This window comes from Globicephala melas, chromosome 5 (genome assembly GCF_963455315.2).
Source record: "Globicephala melas chromosome 5, mGloMel1.2, whole genome shotgun sequence".
Lineage (NCBI taxonomy): Eukaryota > Metazoa > Chordata > Mammalia > Artiodactyla > Delphinidae > Globicephala > Globicephala melas.
The window spans coordinates 26922846-26939529 of NC_083318.1; the positions used below are offsets into that span (position 1 = coordinate 26922846).

At 39.2% G+C, this 16684-nt stretch overlaps 1 protein-coding gene and 1 pseudogene across 50 annotated transcripts in view; both read right to left on the reverse strand.

Annotated features, from left to right (window-relative positions):
- The window catches only part of ANK2 (ankyrin 2), a 690343-nt gene that overhangs the window by 43251 nt on the left and 630408 nt on the right, over positions 1–16684 (reverse strand). For 25 of the 50 annotated variants that reach the window (XM_060299088.1, XM_060299047.2, XM_060299051.2 and 22 more), the window contains 6 exons: positions 15857–15892; positions 6929–7153; positions 5161–5259; positions 4013–4167; positions 1265–1476; positions 756–960 (listed from right to left, as the gene is read on the reverse strand). In XM_060299088.1, coding sequence (XP_060155071.1) covers positions 756–960; positions 1265–1476; positions 4013–4167; positions 5161–5259; positions 6929–7153; positions 15857–15892 — 932 coding nt within the window. The remainder of the gene's footprint in view (positions 1–755; positions 961–1264; positions 1477–4012; positions 4168–5160; positions 5260–6928; positions 7154–15856; positions 15893–16684) is intronic. The other 25 variants (XM_060299057.2, XM_060299080.2, XM_060299081.2 and 22 more) reach the window with 3 other exon arrangements.
- LOC115857083 (ER membrane protein complex subunit 3 pseudogene) lies at positions 9541–10373 on the reverse strand (annotated as a pseudogene).

Below are 16684 nucleotides of genomic sequence, written 5' to 3' on the forward strand. Positions count from 1 at the left end.
AATATTTACTGAAAGCCGACACCATGTAGTTATTGTTAATTAGGGAAATCATCAGCCAAATTGTGTAGTTCTAACACAGGCTACTTGTGTGGATTTTTCACCTCTCACCATCTGTGGTGGTATTATTGGCAGAGACGACCAATATTCTGGGAATGTCTTTCTGGAGTTTGGTAGCTGACTGAAAGCTATTACAACTTCCAATTGAAAAACCAAAATTCAGTTAATCATTAAAAACCTTCATTTTGTTTTTCCAAAGTTAGTTCAGCACATCAATGATAAAGACATAACCAATTCCTGGACAGAAAAGTTTGAATTATTGGGTATAATTATTCAAGATATTATTTATTTTTCAACAGGTATAGGATGATGTCTTCAAAGAAGGCTTAAAGCTTGGGTTTTGAGGAATATGGGCTTGGGTTTGAATCTCAACTCTGCTACATATTTACGGTATAATCTCAGGCAAGTTATAGAATTTCTCTCAATCTTGGTTTCCTTTTCAGCAAAATAGGATTAAAGTTTCCTCACAGGGCTACTGTGGAGATAAAAACAACAATGTATATGAAGTGTCTAAAAGTTTCGCATACAGGCTTTATTTAGTAAATATTAGCTCATTTCCTTTCCCCTAGTTAGAGTGCCTTTCCTGAATTAATGCATATAACCTTGCAGGCATCTTACGACCAAAGTAATTTAATATTTACAACAATCTAAGTTTCTTCTTTCAGAACTTTCTACTACAGTAGTCACGTGTGACTCACCTGTGATGCTGCATAGTAATCTTAAGGTTGGTGCATCTCCCCCAAAACCATTCAACATGACATCACTTGAAGCTTTGGGGACAGGAATGGTCATGGTAATTGGCTTGTGAAATTTTCTTCTTCTAGGTTCCAAAGTGACTATAGGGCTGAAGGTAGCTTTGTTGCCTAGGATCTTCTTAACCAACTCACTGTGCATAGGTTGAGCCTTTTAAAAGAAAAAAAAAATTAAAATAAACAATATATCATTATATTCCATGTCAAATTTCTTAATGCATTGCTCTTTATTTCATAAATCAGTTTTCTGGCTTCAAATATGGCAACTGAACGTTTACTACTGTTACCAAACACTCATCTAAAACTTTACGAGACGTATGATCTCCTAGGGCAGCTTTTGCTCACCCAGGAATAATTTGATTCTTTAACCATTTTAATTCCCATTTGAAAAGTTGACTTTTAATCACTGGAATAAAATCCATGTTCGGTTAACTTGCATCTTGATGTGGGCATACCTGTAGGCCTACACGGATCCGCTTGGTTAGTGCCCCCTCTGGGAAGACGGCCTGCACCTGGGGTACCACTGTGCTGCTCAGCACGCCTCCCTCTGGGCCAATCAGGTTGCTGTCCTGTTTGATGCGAGACACCACTGCAAAGTACTGTGGGAAGTCACGGGTGATGATGCGGCAGATCCGTTTCTTTTCTAGGTCTTCCGGGCTATCCAGCACTGAGACAAGAAATGACCCTTCTTCATATAGCAAGGATTTCCTTCTGAAAGCATTCTAGCAGACTCACTGGCATAGTTAATAGTGAACAGGTGTTGTAACAAAACACTTCCTTTTTTAAATAATAGGAAAATTTAAAAAGTAAGGCTATCCTAACAACACCCAAAAAATGACTGCAATCTTTCAAGACCTGTCAGCATTTAGCTGGCACGTTTTCTCTCTTTGTGGAAACTAGGTCTTTCCAGGGCACTGTGAAAGAAAAGCATCTAGTTCCAGATGCGGTATTGCAGGGCTGCCTTTGTAAATGAGGGGGTTTGAGGGCAAACCTGGAATGAAAATGAACCTGTTCTATTCTCTGCTCAACATGACGGAGAGGAAATTTGTTATGGGCTCCTTTTCTTTGCAAATTTCTAAGTTAGCTCAAAAACCAGTTATTGTGGTTTTAAGAAGTAATATGGCCCTTTCAGTTCTCAGGGGAGCAGTGCATGAATAAAATCTGTCTTGGAAGGGTAAGATTCGTGTTTGTGTGTTCATTCCAGTGGCATGGTTGTCTCTGAGATAATCACTGTGGATATTAAAAAAAAAATCAGTGACTACAAATTCAGGGATTCAATATTCCCCTGAAACCATTAACTTACCAAATAGATCATCTAACATCAGGAGAATGGGATAATGTGCTCTTTATAAATTGTATTAGCGTAGATATGTAGGGCAATACAATAAATCTGACTGGTTTAAAATGCTGAAAATTTGAACTAAGTGGATCACTGAATTTTAAGGGATTATGGGACTTTATTCATTTCTAGAAATCATTTACAATTCTTATAGAGGCATGAACAGCAATCATGTTTTTCTTAACTACTGAATATAACTAGATAGCAAAAGTCAGAAGTCCCAGGATCTGATCATTCATGATTGAAGATCGATGCACTGGCAAATACTAGCTTATACTTATAAAAGAACAGGTTACCACACATAATGAACATAAAAATATACAAATCCGATTCTGTTTTAAAATGAGCCTTTTACATATGTAAAAAGTTATAAGAGTGGGTCCCCATCCAAGGACAAGATGGCAGTGTTAATGACAGGTAAATACTTCAGATGGAAATATCCTAAACTAAATGCAAGCAAAAGAAATGGTTTCAAGGAGTAGAAGCAGCTAAATACTGCACAGAACAAGCCTTCTCAGTAAGAATCCTGATCTTTTCATCTTGCGTGGAAGATGCTGACCTACACATCTAGAAGGCATAATTTCCTCTTCCATCCACCTCTTGGATAGGGTTAGCCTGGCCTCTCTTCTTACTCAGCCTCAGCAGGGTGCAGAAAGAAATGTTAGAGCAGCTGCTGTCAGGCTACACTTCACTATTCGTGAGCCATACCTGAAGCTACAGCCGGTGGTCCTGGAAGACTAATAAAACTTGACAAACAGCCACACAGCTGTGTGTCTACCTCTGTGCAGACTTTGGTAGGCTCTTGGCACTCAGGCAAAGAACTTGCCCTATTTGTGTAGTTACATAAAGTGCAACATATCTGCCGTTATCAGGACTGAGAGACCTCATCTCTGTGCAACCTCGGGAGGCCTAAGAATGAGGCACCTCCCTCTAGTCAAACTAAGATATTTCAACCTGGGGCTAAATGGCCTAAGCTGGATTTGGGATTTACAGAGATTAAAGCCCTAATGAAAAATAAGTTCCTTAACTATATGTGTAGGTTTGTATATGAAATTCAACCCTAACGAACTCCCTGTTCAAACTATATATAAAGTGTGACTGAACTTAATTTTCCTATCTCCTTAATAGAAAGTTAAAATTTATATTATCTTATAATGCGGTAGTTATGGTTATATGTAGGTTTTCCTACAGAAAAGCTTAACACTTTTTATCAGTGTCTTAAATATCTAAACGTTCAAGTTAGGCATTTTTTAAAATCATGGATTTATTATCCAGTATCAGTCGTTTTGTTATGAAACGAAAATATCTATTCTATCTCACGTTTTAGAAAAGTTTACACTAAAGATAGAGATGGGCTGTATCTCTTTATTAAAATGAGATATTTACTATTAACGATTTTATTTTCCCAAATGTAACAAAAGTAAGACTAGATAAATATATTGTATACTCCAACGCATCACCATTGGAACATACCAGAATACTTGCTGTGGTAAAATAACAAAGGGACACATTTGTTACTAAACCAAACTTGGGTCTGCTTACCCTTGTGCGGTAGAGCCAATCTACTGACACCAGGTTGTGGTGAAGGAAATTGTGGCGTTTACTGCAGGTGCCAAATGAGGGGTCTGGGCAGCTAATGCTCAAAAGACCCAGACTCCTTGTTTGGTACCTGCAATAAACACTGCACTTTCCTTCACCACAACCCGGGATCAGTAGATTGGCTTTACTGTGCAAGGGCGAGCAGACCCAAGCTGGATTAGGCAACACACACACACACACACACACACGCCCGTAGGACATAAAGAAACGCATCATTATCATGCTTTCGCTTCAGAGTTCTTTTAAAACATTTAATATGACGTACCTTCATCCATGCCATTAAGGATTTCATTCAGTTCATCTTCAGTGTATTCGCAGTAATGCTCTTTCCAGCTGTCCCCATTCTCACTGCGCAGGACAACCAGTTCCCTCTCTTTTCCTCGAAGGGCGGCAAAATGAGGGATCTCCACGATCACAGGCCTGACACAGTAAGGCAGAACATTCAGTGTGGACAGGAGCTAACCAATATCGAGACAAGCACCTTGACTCTGTCTGTTGCAAAGTGACCTGGAATTCTTCTCTTTCTGGGGACAGGGACCTAGTGGGCCATCCTCTGAAGCCCTGAGGCTAGCAAATGGTCCCGCGGTAGCTAGCACTTCACCTCAGGGGTACCAATCCTCAGGGCCACGCTGTTACCTTAAGCCAATGCTATTTCTCTGTGAGTGCATGTGGCATTCTGGAACTTCTCCTTTGATAAATGTAAGGATAACACATTTAACCAAAAGAAATGTACATGCATATCTATGAGGTGTGTCAATCACTTAAAATGTTTTCTACAAGGTACAAAATGACAAAATGGTTTAAGAGGGAAAATGGCTCATACGCTGTGTAATTTGATGTGTTGTAAATGAGGAGATGTCAGAAAAGTCAACTACTTGGTAACTAGAAAGACATGCACTCATGGGATTTTTTTTTCCTTATATTTTCTCCATTCAAGAAAACAATAGGCATGTGTACACAGTGTGGCCCTAATTGAGCACCTCAGCAGGCAGCCCAATTTGTGTCCAATGCCTATTATATTCAGGACCCAGAACATGCACTTCCCTGCTGCTTTTTAGGTCACTCTCAAAATTTAGAGAGGCTTTTGATTTTTCAGTCCAGGTTGCTTTGATACAGACTCCAGATTTATCATAGTCACATCATAACTAGCACATAGTACAACTAGGCAGATCTCATGCTTTAAACGAAAATGAAGGTCACAGCACTTTAAGGAAAAAGATAGAAAAACATCACTCGAAAATAAAAGTCACATACCACAAGGGTCAGAAATGGTCCACTAAAGATAGGTTATACAGAATTTAAATCATAGAGAGGGACATGTCATGGGCACAATGACAAAAAGAGAAATCATATTGCAGAAGAAGGAGAAGAATGGGGGCCAGCAGCCATCAATTTGTTTTAAGTCACTCCTACCCAAGGAATTTGGTTCCAGGAGGCCCCAGCTGAAGGATGCGGCTGACCAAACTTTCTCCCTCATTAAGTGGGGGAGGAGCCGTTGGCAGGTGAAGTTTACTGAGTACATCCAAAGCAGCAGTGAAAGAAAGAACATAAGTAAGCTTCAGGTGTTGTTTTCCACAGAACCCCAGCGTCACCAGCTGATGAACAGGGTGAAGTTTGGTTTCACACTGCATTTGGTTCTGCCCCCTCCATTGGTCACAAAGAGCAAGAACAGAGACCCAGAGTGTACAATGGAGGCGTGTGGAAGGAGGGAGCATGGGGGTCAGATCTGTCCCTACTTAGGTTCACTGCCAGGGCATGAGCCAAAAAAGAAAAAAAATATGCTCCACTGGAAAGACAGAGCTGTTGGGGATACAGTAAAAACTCTGACTCCATAGCGAGGCCAGAAGTTTTCATGGATATTCCTCAACAGATGTGACGAGTATTCAAAAGCCTACAACTACCTGCACAGGAGGGAGGGGAAAGGACTTGGTACATACAGAATGAAAGGAACCACTGGGGAATTACTCCAACCATAATGGTATCTTCTGATGCAACCCAGAACTTCACAGGCTCCTTCTAAATCGCTGGTCTGTCTGATAGGACATGGGGGGTGGTTTCCATAATTGGGAAATACAGACACACCCCTTTTCACGTGTGAACGTAATTTGGAGCAACCTGTTAACAGTTTGCTCCAAATTACAAGGCTTTAGAACATTTCCTGAGTTCTAAAGCAAGAAATCCTCTCCCCAGTATGACACTGGCAAAGCAAGAGTCCACGATTCATAGGATTTTCTCCCAGTTCTTGAGCACAAAGAGTTGAAATGACAAGACTTAAATACAATTGATTTGTTTCAAAATATTTTGAAACTTGTCCCCCTCCAAAACTTCATTGTTTTGTCAGTTTTCAGCAGTAGCTACTCACTTCTTGGCATACTGAGATACCACTTAATATAAGCAGCCATACAAACAAACAGAAGAAATGTTTATTTCTGCTCAAAATTGCTACAATGAGCATGGCGAAAGTTATTCTTGATTTGGTCCTCTTAATGAACACTATGCCTAAATAAAATGCCAGTATAATTATAAGACTCAAGGTAGCAATTCTGACAACAGAAAAGACAAATCACATAGACTAAATTTTTGGATGTTCTATAAAGAACACTGCTCTCCAAAGTGAAGATAAGGATTCTGTTTTGTAACTATACAAGACTTTACATTTGGAATAGACTAGTACAGTTGACCCTTGAATGACTAGGCAGGTCCACTTATGCCCTGATTTTTTTCAATAGTAAATATTAGAGGACCACACAGGCCGACTCTAAGGTGTATGCAAAGTTTTGACTGTGTGGAGGGTCAGCACCTCTAACCCCTGCATTGTTCAAGGGCCAACTGTATTTTTTTCTTCTATGACTTCACCACTTAAATCTCAGATTAAAAAAATACCTACCATCGACCAAAACATGATTATTCATATTGGGAGTCTAGCACCTACTATCACATTCAAAGAGAAAGAGTAAATAACAGTTAACCTGAATGTTTAATCCATTAATGCCTTAAAATAAGAGGCATTTAAGTGGAGTCAAGCATTGAGGCATTACTTCCAATTCTTAAAAAAATTTCATAGGGGCCAATCTTCTTTCAAAATGTTTTGACGTACCTTTTTCCATTCCATCCTAGTGATTTCATGTGGAGGACACAAGCTCATCGGTGACTAAGTGGGAGGTTTATCAGAAACCCTTACCCAAGGAACTGAGCACCCGAAGGTCCGACTTCAATCAGGCGACTGGCCAGGCCTTCTCCTTCCACCATTGGAGGCATTGTCGCCAGTCTATGGCGTTTGACCAGTCGGCAGGTGACTCGTGTTGGGGCAGTACATTTCCGAGGCGGAATGATGATGCGGAGCCCATTGTGTCTGCATCCTCGCATAGCACCACCTCGGGCGTCCACCATAAAACTAACCAGGAAACTAAAAATTAAAATAGAAGGTTAGATGTGTTTAGAAATATCAATGGCAGATGAACAAGCTTTGTCAAGTTATTTTTTTTCCATAATGCTCTGTTCTTAAAACATCTCTTTTTTATTTATATGCATGGTGGCCAAAAATTGCCCTTAAAAGTTATTTTACTTTATACCAATGCCTTTATTTTAATTTGGTTGTTGTTTTAATTTTTGTATTTTTGATCTGTAGCTAAAGAAGAGTTCTAATTTTTTTGATAATGGCAATATTAAATATAAATTGTAAATTAAAAATATATCCAATTGACTTAGAAAGTATAATGAAATTATGTAAAAAATATTGATTAGTTTCCTTTGTTATCAATGCAAATACTTTTGCTTCCTTCTATGTGTGTCCTGAAAAATCCATATTTTGAAATAATATAAGGATAGAGCAGAGGGGAAAGACTAAATTGCAGCTTTTCTAAGTAAACTCAACTTGACTTTTAAAAATTACATCTTGTCCAGATCATTTTAGTATAATTCTATGACAAAAAAATTCACAGGCTTTCTCCCAAGATCAAACCCATGTACATGCATCCTGCTCCAACATCGTCTTACCCAGGATGCAGGTTTTTAACTCATTACATTCTAAAAATAAAAAAGAGGAAAAGCAAAGTAATCAAATGTTTTGGATAGAACTAATTTACTGGTTAAAATGCACTTTTTCACTTCTTACGTAGAAATCTCTCTGCTATACCTTTTTTTTTTTTTTTTTTTTTTTTGCGAGCCTTTCCCGTCGTGGAGCACAGGCTCCGGACGCGCAGGCTCAGCGGCCATGGCTCACGGGCCCAGCCGCTCCGTGGCACGTGGGATCTTCCCGGACCGGGGCACGAACCTGTGTCCCCTGCATCAGCAGGCGGACTCTCAACCACTGTGCCACCAGGGAAGCCCTGCTATACCATTCTAACTGAAGGGGTAGATAGGAAACAAAGATTATAAATACCCTCTATTCTGGGTTTTGAAGTGGGAAAACCTGGGCTCATTCTAATGGAGGATACCTGTGCATCATGATTTTCCCCAAATTATAATAAATTGAATATGGAAAGTCATAGGTAGTAATTTAGAAATGTAAAGGCATCTATTATTTTTGCTCCTTTTTTTGCCAAGCTAATTACTTGTAAATAGGGGAATAATGATCCAAGGTGACTTGGTTTGTTTATTTTAAGTGTACCAAGAGAAAGGGTTTGTCTGAACTTTGAAGTTGTTTCCTTTGGGCTGTTTCTGCAGCTTAGTTTAAGTTCTTCTCACTATGTTAGTGTAACACTCATTAAAGCCTTGGAAGCACGCACTTTGTCAAGGAGCAAAAATTAAACCAGGCAATCTGATGGTCATACACATAGACACAAAGACACACACAGTGTGCACACCCTTACACAAATAACATTACTGTCTTTCCCAATTCTCCTTGCATTTGCAAGCTTTTTATACCAAAACAGAAAGAGGAAAGCACCATACAGGTGTATTATGGATCTACTGATAGCTTAACCAGCACAGAACTATACCAGATTCATCACACCTAGACATTGCATCCATGACAACATGTAAAACATTTCAAAGATATTTCATCAAAGTAAGTTATGGGGTAGAAACACAATACATTTATGTTATTTTTAGATAAGTGAAGGAAGAATACCTTAGCGTCCTCTTTATAGCAGAACACAACTCATTAAGCATGCTATTAAACAGAAACCCTGTTGCTAGTAATACAAATGGATGTGAAGGAGCCCAGACTGCCTGTCTGAAGCAGGTCGTGCAGGATGAGACCATGAGAAGAGGCGACACACTTCTTCCCACGTGCAGGAGCCGGTCTAGACCTACCAATTCATACCCAGTCCTCTAAGTTTTTAGTATGTGGCACAAACTGGGGAGTATAACCAACAGTTAAATCCTGAAGTGTGGATATTTCTGGTCTTTATCAAATCACAATGAGAAAATGTTGGCTGCTTTTCTTATTACTAGCGTTTAAGTAGGCTGTTTTTTGTTTTTGGATCCCAAGAAAACAGGAGTTTACTGTGGTTTAGAATTCAGAATGACTGTACATAATAATTAGGTTTAACTGACAACACTTTTTTTGAAATTTCTGAATTTTTGCTAAGTTTTATATATTATCACTAGCTTGAGTTCCCCCCCCCTCTCTTACTTTTATTACTAGAGTCACCAGAAGGAAAATTTAAAATATTTCAAAAAGAGCTGTTTCTGGGCAAGTCACCCAGCACACACTCCTAATGTTTCCTCTGGTTTCAAACATAAAGGGGAACCCGGCTCAGACAAGAACAATCCTTGCTGCACACCCACTGGCTCATGCATCCCACTTTTTATTCCGAGAGGCTCTAGCTCAAAACAAAAGTTACAAGGTTAAGCGCTACTCCGAGTTCCTGACACAGCTAAACCCTGCTTCGTCTTCAAAAACATAGAAGTCTGTAATTCCTTTCTGAACATGCCTTCGAAGTGGAGGTCTTTGGCCATGAGCTCCTTTCTGACACCATCTAGTGCCCACTGGTGGTCCGTCAGCTCCAAAGCCTCCCACTCTGTCTTAAAAGCTCTATTGATGTCTGCGAGCATGGCCATGGCTGCTCCAGTCATCTGTTCCTGCATTAGCCGTGACTGGACAGCAGCATTATCTTGGCCCAAAATCACAGAGTAAATGCTCCAAAGTTCAAAGACATTGAGGAAATACCAGGATGCAGAACTCACCCAGGAGGCATCTAATGTGAGTAGTTCAATTTCTTGCTGTAGCATAGGCTTAAAACAGAGGGTCTGTGGAATCAGGACCTTGGTTATGACAAAGCCTGAAAATGCCATGTTGATCCATCCACCAGTAAGAATCAGAGGGAGGACATTTGTGACATTGCCTTTCATCATGTTGGTGAGCATAGTGGGATCAGTCATAAGAGAAGGAGGCACAACCTTCCTTTTAGTTTTTTGAAAAAACCCATCCTCTGGGCTGTTGAAGTAATATTTTCGTGTCAGGAAAGATTGTTTGGGAATTTTTTTCCATTTTCCCTGAGGACTCTGCTTCGAATTAGGACTTGACTGTCAGAGACTTGCTCCTGGGTGAGCTTCTTGTCACTCTGCAGCAGGATGGACATGTAGTGGCAAATCATGCCCATGAAGAAGGTGATGATAACGATAGGCAGGACCACCCAGAGGCAGATGTTGGAGTCGAGCAGCAGCTCTGGTCCTGCCATTTTCACAGAGAGCCGGCTCCTGGCCGGCTGTAGCTGGGTTGATCTTCACCGGGGCGCGGGCTGCGGGGCTCCTCGTCAAGTTCGCCTCTGGGCCTTCTCACGACCCTCAGCCAGGTGAGCCTGGGACAAAACCACAGCCTCGGCCCTTGCGCCCTGCCCACCGCCAGGCCGCCAGGCCGCCCACTAAGTAGGAATTCTTAAAAAATTATTTTCTATTTGCCTTTTAAAATGCACTATTGCTCAAAAGAATGAGAGAACTGGTAACACTTCTAGATGACTATAAAGGTTTCTTTTCCATTTTACTATTTTCTTTTGACTATGATATTTATGTTGATTTTTATAAAAACTAGAAAAAAGTGACTTAAGTTTCAACCAGTGCTGTTCCAAACTCATTGCTACATTTCTGACTTTCTCTACTTTCTCTGATTTTGTTTCATCTTTTGAATACTAGCAGCACTGGTGAAGAACAGGGACTCAAACCAGTAAGGAACTATATATAATACATCTACTTGATATTATCAATCTTCAATACTATTTGTACCATGTGAAGGCATTTAGGGAATTTCCCAATTCATGTTGCATGCTGTTACATTTCCACTATGTTTATTCCAGTGATGGCTTAGGGCCTACATAACATCTCCATTTAGAACATCTTCTAGAGGTGCAGGATAAAGCAGGGGGCCCCAACCCCCGGGCCAGGAACAGGTATCTGTCCATGGCTTGTTAGGAACCAGGCCGCACAGCAGGAGGTGAGTGGCAGGCAAATAAGTGAAGCTTCATCTGTATTTACACCCGCCCCCCATCGGTCGCATTACTGCCTGAGCTTCACCTCCTGTCAGCATTATGGTGAGTTGTATAATTATTTCATTATATATTACAATGTAATAATAATAGAAATAAAGGGCACAATAAATGTAATGCACTTGAATCATCCCCAAACCATCCCCCTGACCACTGTCTGTGGAAAAACTGTCTTCCATGAAACTGGTCCCTGGTGCCCAAAACATTAGAGACCGCTGCTCTAAGGAATGAACTGAAGTAGCTATGTTCTTGGCTGTAACAATGTTAAAGTAACTATATGTTTGATTACTTTCTCTGATTTTGTGTCATTGGCTGATTTTTTTTTTTTTGGCGGTACGCAGGCCTCTCACTGTTGTGGCCTCTCCCATTGCGGAGCACAGGCTCAGCGGCCATGGCTCATGGGCCCAGCCGCTCCCCGGCATGTGGGATCTTCCCGGACCGGGGCACGAACCCGTATCCTCTGCATCGGCAGGCGGACTCTCAACCACTGCGCCACCAGGGAAGCCCTGACTGATCTTTTTAAAATTCTCTTTTGTTCTCATTTACTCCATAATTTCCACGCCCCTTTTCATGCAACAATTTGTTACCCTCCTAGTAAGTACTAGGTGCCCTGCTAGGAACCAAGTGAGAATACAGAAAGTAAAGACGTAGTTGCTGCTGCCGAGATGCTCACAGTCTAAGCCCCAAATGTCACATGATGGTTTCACTTACTCAGAATCACTTACTTTCCTAATCAACGAGAAATGAATTAAACCATATATAGAAGCCATATCAGTGCCACAATGACAGTGACCTTGTTCTCCATATTTCTTCCTGTGTCCCCTCAGTGCCTAGCACAATGTAAATAGAGCACATAGTAGGTAGTTAATAAATAATTGTTGAACAGTGAATGAATGGAAGAGTGAAAATGGTAAGTTGTGAGAAGCTGTATATATTTATTTCTTATTGAGAAGAAGCCTAAAATAGAAGGTTATTTAATTCTCTGGTCCCTGGACAAACAATCCAGTCAGACCTCATTCAAATTACTACACTCAGATATTTCAGCTCATAAAATAGCAAAACAGTTGAGAAGGACCGACCTCAATGTTAAATATTCCTCTATAGGTATTTTACTGCTCCAAAATGAGAGACCCAATATATTTATTTCCCTTGATAGAGGATGAAGAAAGACCAAAGATTTGAAAATAAAAGAACTTAAAGACCAGAGCTGCAAGTAGATAAGTTTAACTATATGTGTCTCGGTGTCATCACAGATCTGGAAAATTATATTTAAGTACTGCACTGGAACACAAAGTAAATTGGAAAAATTTAGGTGCCCATGTGAATAATTCAGAGAAAAGAAAAATTAAATTTCCAATGAAAACAAGTTTTTGTGTCTTTATCAAATAACTAAAGGAAATGCAACAGAGTAACAAAAAGCAACAAGCTCTACTGAGGGAATTATTTGGCAAGAGAGACAGAGAGAGAAAGAAAGAGACAAAGAAAGGGGTGGGGAGGGAGGGAGGGAGATGGAGAGGAAAGTAAATCAGAAGGATATCAAGAAAGAAAAGCATTGGAAGTCATGAAAGAGCTAAATACTGATAGTAAAAATTAATAAAAATGTTTACAAATTTAGCAAGAAAATACCCTAAGCCAATCAGACTCAAATAATGTAACTGCAGAATAAACCAATTAAAAAGCTGACTATGTAGAACTCTATACCAAAAGAAGTCTTTTCTTCAAATAAGAGGGAATAAGAGAAATAATGATTCAAGATTATATCTAGTGCTGATGAAAAATCTTTTAGATAAAAGTCAACATGCTAATCATTAATCCCAATAGTTTGTAATATAAAATTAGGTTAGCATTTGAGCATTTTCATTTAAAAAATCAGAATCAAAAGGTGTCACTATTTGGATAGGAAGTAGAATTAGTGGATAGTTATTTTGTGATGTATAAAACAATTTCAAGGGACATCCCTGGTGGTACAGTGGTTAAGAATCTGCCTGCCAATGCAGGGGACATGGGTTTGAGCCCTGGTCTTGGAAGACCCCACGTGCCGTGGAGCAACTAAGCCCATGCGCCACAACTACTGAGCCTGCACTCCAGAGCCTGCGAGCCACAACTACTGAGCCCGCGTGCCACAATTACGGAAGCCCGCGCGCCTAGAGCTCGTGCTCCTCAACAAGAGAAGCCACCACAATGAGAAGCCCATGCACCACTACAAAGAGTAGCCCCCGCTCGCCACAACTAGAGAAAGCCCTTGTGCAGCAACGAAGACCCAAAGCGGCCAAAAATAAATAAATGAAATAAATTTATAAAAATTAAAAAAAAATTTCAAAAAGCTAAAAGCAGATTATAAAAGACCATTTACTTTTTTTGGTACCATAGGAAAAAGTGAAAGGTTGGAAAGGAGGGAGTCATTATATGAATCAGTTCACATACTAGGTTTGATTAAGTAAATATGATTTTCTCATATGTCCAGATTAAAAATGGGACAAGATAATGCCTATAAACAGTTGGAGATGAAAGGAGTTGAAGTAAAAACATGTAATTAAGTATGCACAGAGGTATCGTATATGGATTAAAGCTAAGCTCCACTGTTTGTGAGCACTGACTAAAGCCTCATCTGTCAATGAAGGATAATCATACCACCACTTAAGGGCAGAGTGAGGATTAAATCATGTATGGGTAAAGCATATAGAATTCAATAAATGCTTGTTCCCATCATTTTCCTTTCCTGGCACCATATGGTTTTATATGTCTTAAAAATTATAGTATAATATAATACCTAAAAAATAAACAGAGAAACTAACGTTTATTAAATACCTACAATGAACCCGGAACTTTGCTAAAGCAGTTTAATATGGAGTTTTCATTGGTTTATGAACTGTACTATTCAAAGAAGATATAAAAATACTATTATCACAGAGCACAAGATAATGCAGCAAGTACCATGCTGTTTCCTGGATACAACTCTGATCTACCAAGAGATCCATCCCTGTCTTGAATTATTGCTGTAACCTCGGGCAAGGCACGTAACATCTTTCGGTTTCAGTTTTCTCATCCATAACATGAGAGACATTAAATTCTTAAACTCTAAGGTGGCCTTCTGGTGTTAAAATTCTAACTAGGTTAGACAACCTATTGGAATATTCCATTTCAGATGTTCTGGAAGCATTCCTAATTGGAAAATAAACTGCTACTCCTGCAAGAAATATACACTATTTTTGCTGTATGGTTAAAACAGTCAAGGAGCAGTTTTGCAGAAAATGTATACACATACTGCACTAAACATTGACTTCAGACTGTACAGACAAAAAACATCACGTAACATCTCGGTTTTAACTGTATATCTTACTCTCCAAATGAAATTCAACAATCATGCAAATTAGAAACCCTTATTGAAGTTTTCTAAATTGTGAGATACGATGTTATCACAATTTAAAAGGAATAAAAGCCAAAGCAATCCACCATTATTATGCAGATGACTTGCCTAGGAATATGTAGTTGATTAGCTAGACAGGTACATGCTTCAGAGGAGGCAGCAGAAAACAATGATTCTGCACTTTTGAGGACTATATCCTCCACCCCAAAAGTTATGAATCCTTAGGTTGACTTTTAATTCATCCAGGACCATGGGGTGGGGACGGGGAGGACACTGCAGCATTTGAAGTTAGTTATTGATTGAAAATAGGGGAAAAAATGTCATCAGGGTGCTTCAGTGATCCACATATACATAGCAAGAGGGCCTTAAATCTGATTTCTGGGGCACTATGAGAAAACCGTATCATGAGCTCTTTCTCCTCTATAATTTCCTTAATTCCTTCCCAATCTTTGAAATTCCATGAACTGAAAAACTGATGAAAAACGGCTTTGAAAAAAGTGCCTCAAACTTGTTAAAATCACCAAAATATTTATCACTCACTATGTTCATGTATAGAAACATAATATTTAGTGTGTATTTCAGAAAAAAGTAAAAGAATGGATGTACATTTTTCAAAATTGAAACGGTTTTATTTGTAGACAATCTTTAGTATCATGATGGATGACTGTAAAATAAAACATAATAATCAGCAGTTTGATAAGAACCTTTAAAAATAACTTTATTAAAATGAAATAGAATAATGGATGTCTTTAGAACACTGGAATCATTCTACAGCACAATTTGTAAAATATCAAAAGGCTGCATTTAAAGTAGTACTAGCAAGCAAATGCACTATTAATAAACTTTCAGCCCTTGGTTCACCTAGAATATAGTTAAAAAAAAAAAAAAACCTCTGCTAAGTGACACTTAAAATCACAACCTTTACTATAACTTGAAAATAGCTCAACCAATTTGCATAATTGCTAGAATAGCATTTTTCAGCTCTATGTAGCACTTGTTCTCACAAAAGAAGCTAAGATATGGAGACCCATGACCAAGACAGGCTCTCACTTTAGGTCTACATTCATTTTGGTACAACCCTACCTAATTTCCAATAAAATAAGAAATACCCACTTTCTCTATACCATATGGCCATGATATGAATAAAATACATCATTCTCTCTCTCTCTCTCTCTCTCTCTCTCTCTCTCTCTCTCTCTCTGGCTAGGTATGGTCACACTAAAGCATCCTGAGGCAGGGTATATGCAGAAGGAAATGACAAAAGGAGGAGAGGAAGAGGCAACATGTTCAGAGAAAGAATTATGCAGAAGTTCACCTGCTGTTGTCACGATCAAGACATGGAGAGGTGCGGCTGCAACAGAATAGATACTTTAGCACAGAGAAGGAATGGATAACGTGAAATATAAAGAAGGAAATCAGAAGTGACTTTCAACTGAGATATATTATTTATATACCAATACCGTATTCATTGAAAAAAAGATGGAAATACAAATGAGATACAGCTCTATGCAAATGCTGAGAGAAGAGCCAGGTACAAGGGCTCTGTAGCAACTCCCAGGTTAGGGAACTGGGATATTATAAAATCACTGGAACGTGGATTTGTAGCCTTATTCAACTCTGGCTTACGTGGGCACTTAAAATCTAAATGTCCAAGAAGCTACAAAGCATCAAAGGGCATTATAATGAGAGTTTCAAAGTTTTCGATTTGATGGACATAGTTTTGCCTCCAAAGCTTTTCTTTCATACTTTTAATACTTTCAAAATAATGGTAATGACCTTTTGGGCTCTTACAGAAGAAATGCAAACAGAAAAGCCACAATTAAAAAAAAAATAGCTCCAATGACACACAATAGCATAAACTATAAGGCAGAGTAGGTAACATTAATTACCTACTAGTAAGTAACAGAAACTATGCAAACAAAATCTTAGTGCTTTTTTCAAGACTTTCACTCCCTGTTTTGGGGATTGCTGTCTTCCTCGCTGGTCATATTGTTGAATCCCACTTTACAGTCCTGCCTTTCACTCCTCTTCTACCTGAGTCTGCTCTTCCTCAAAACACTCCATACGTTTTTCACAGAGTTCACTTGGGTTTTCAACACCTGATGATATATAAATGGATATACATATCCTTTGGACCAGAAAC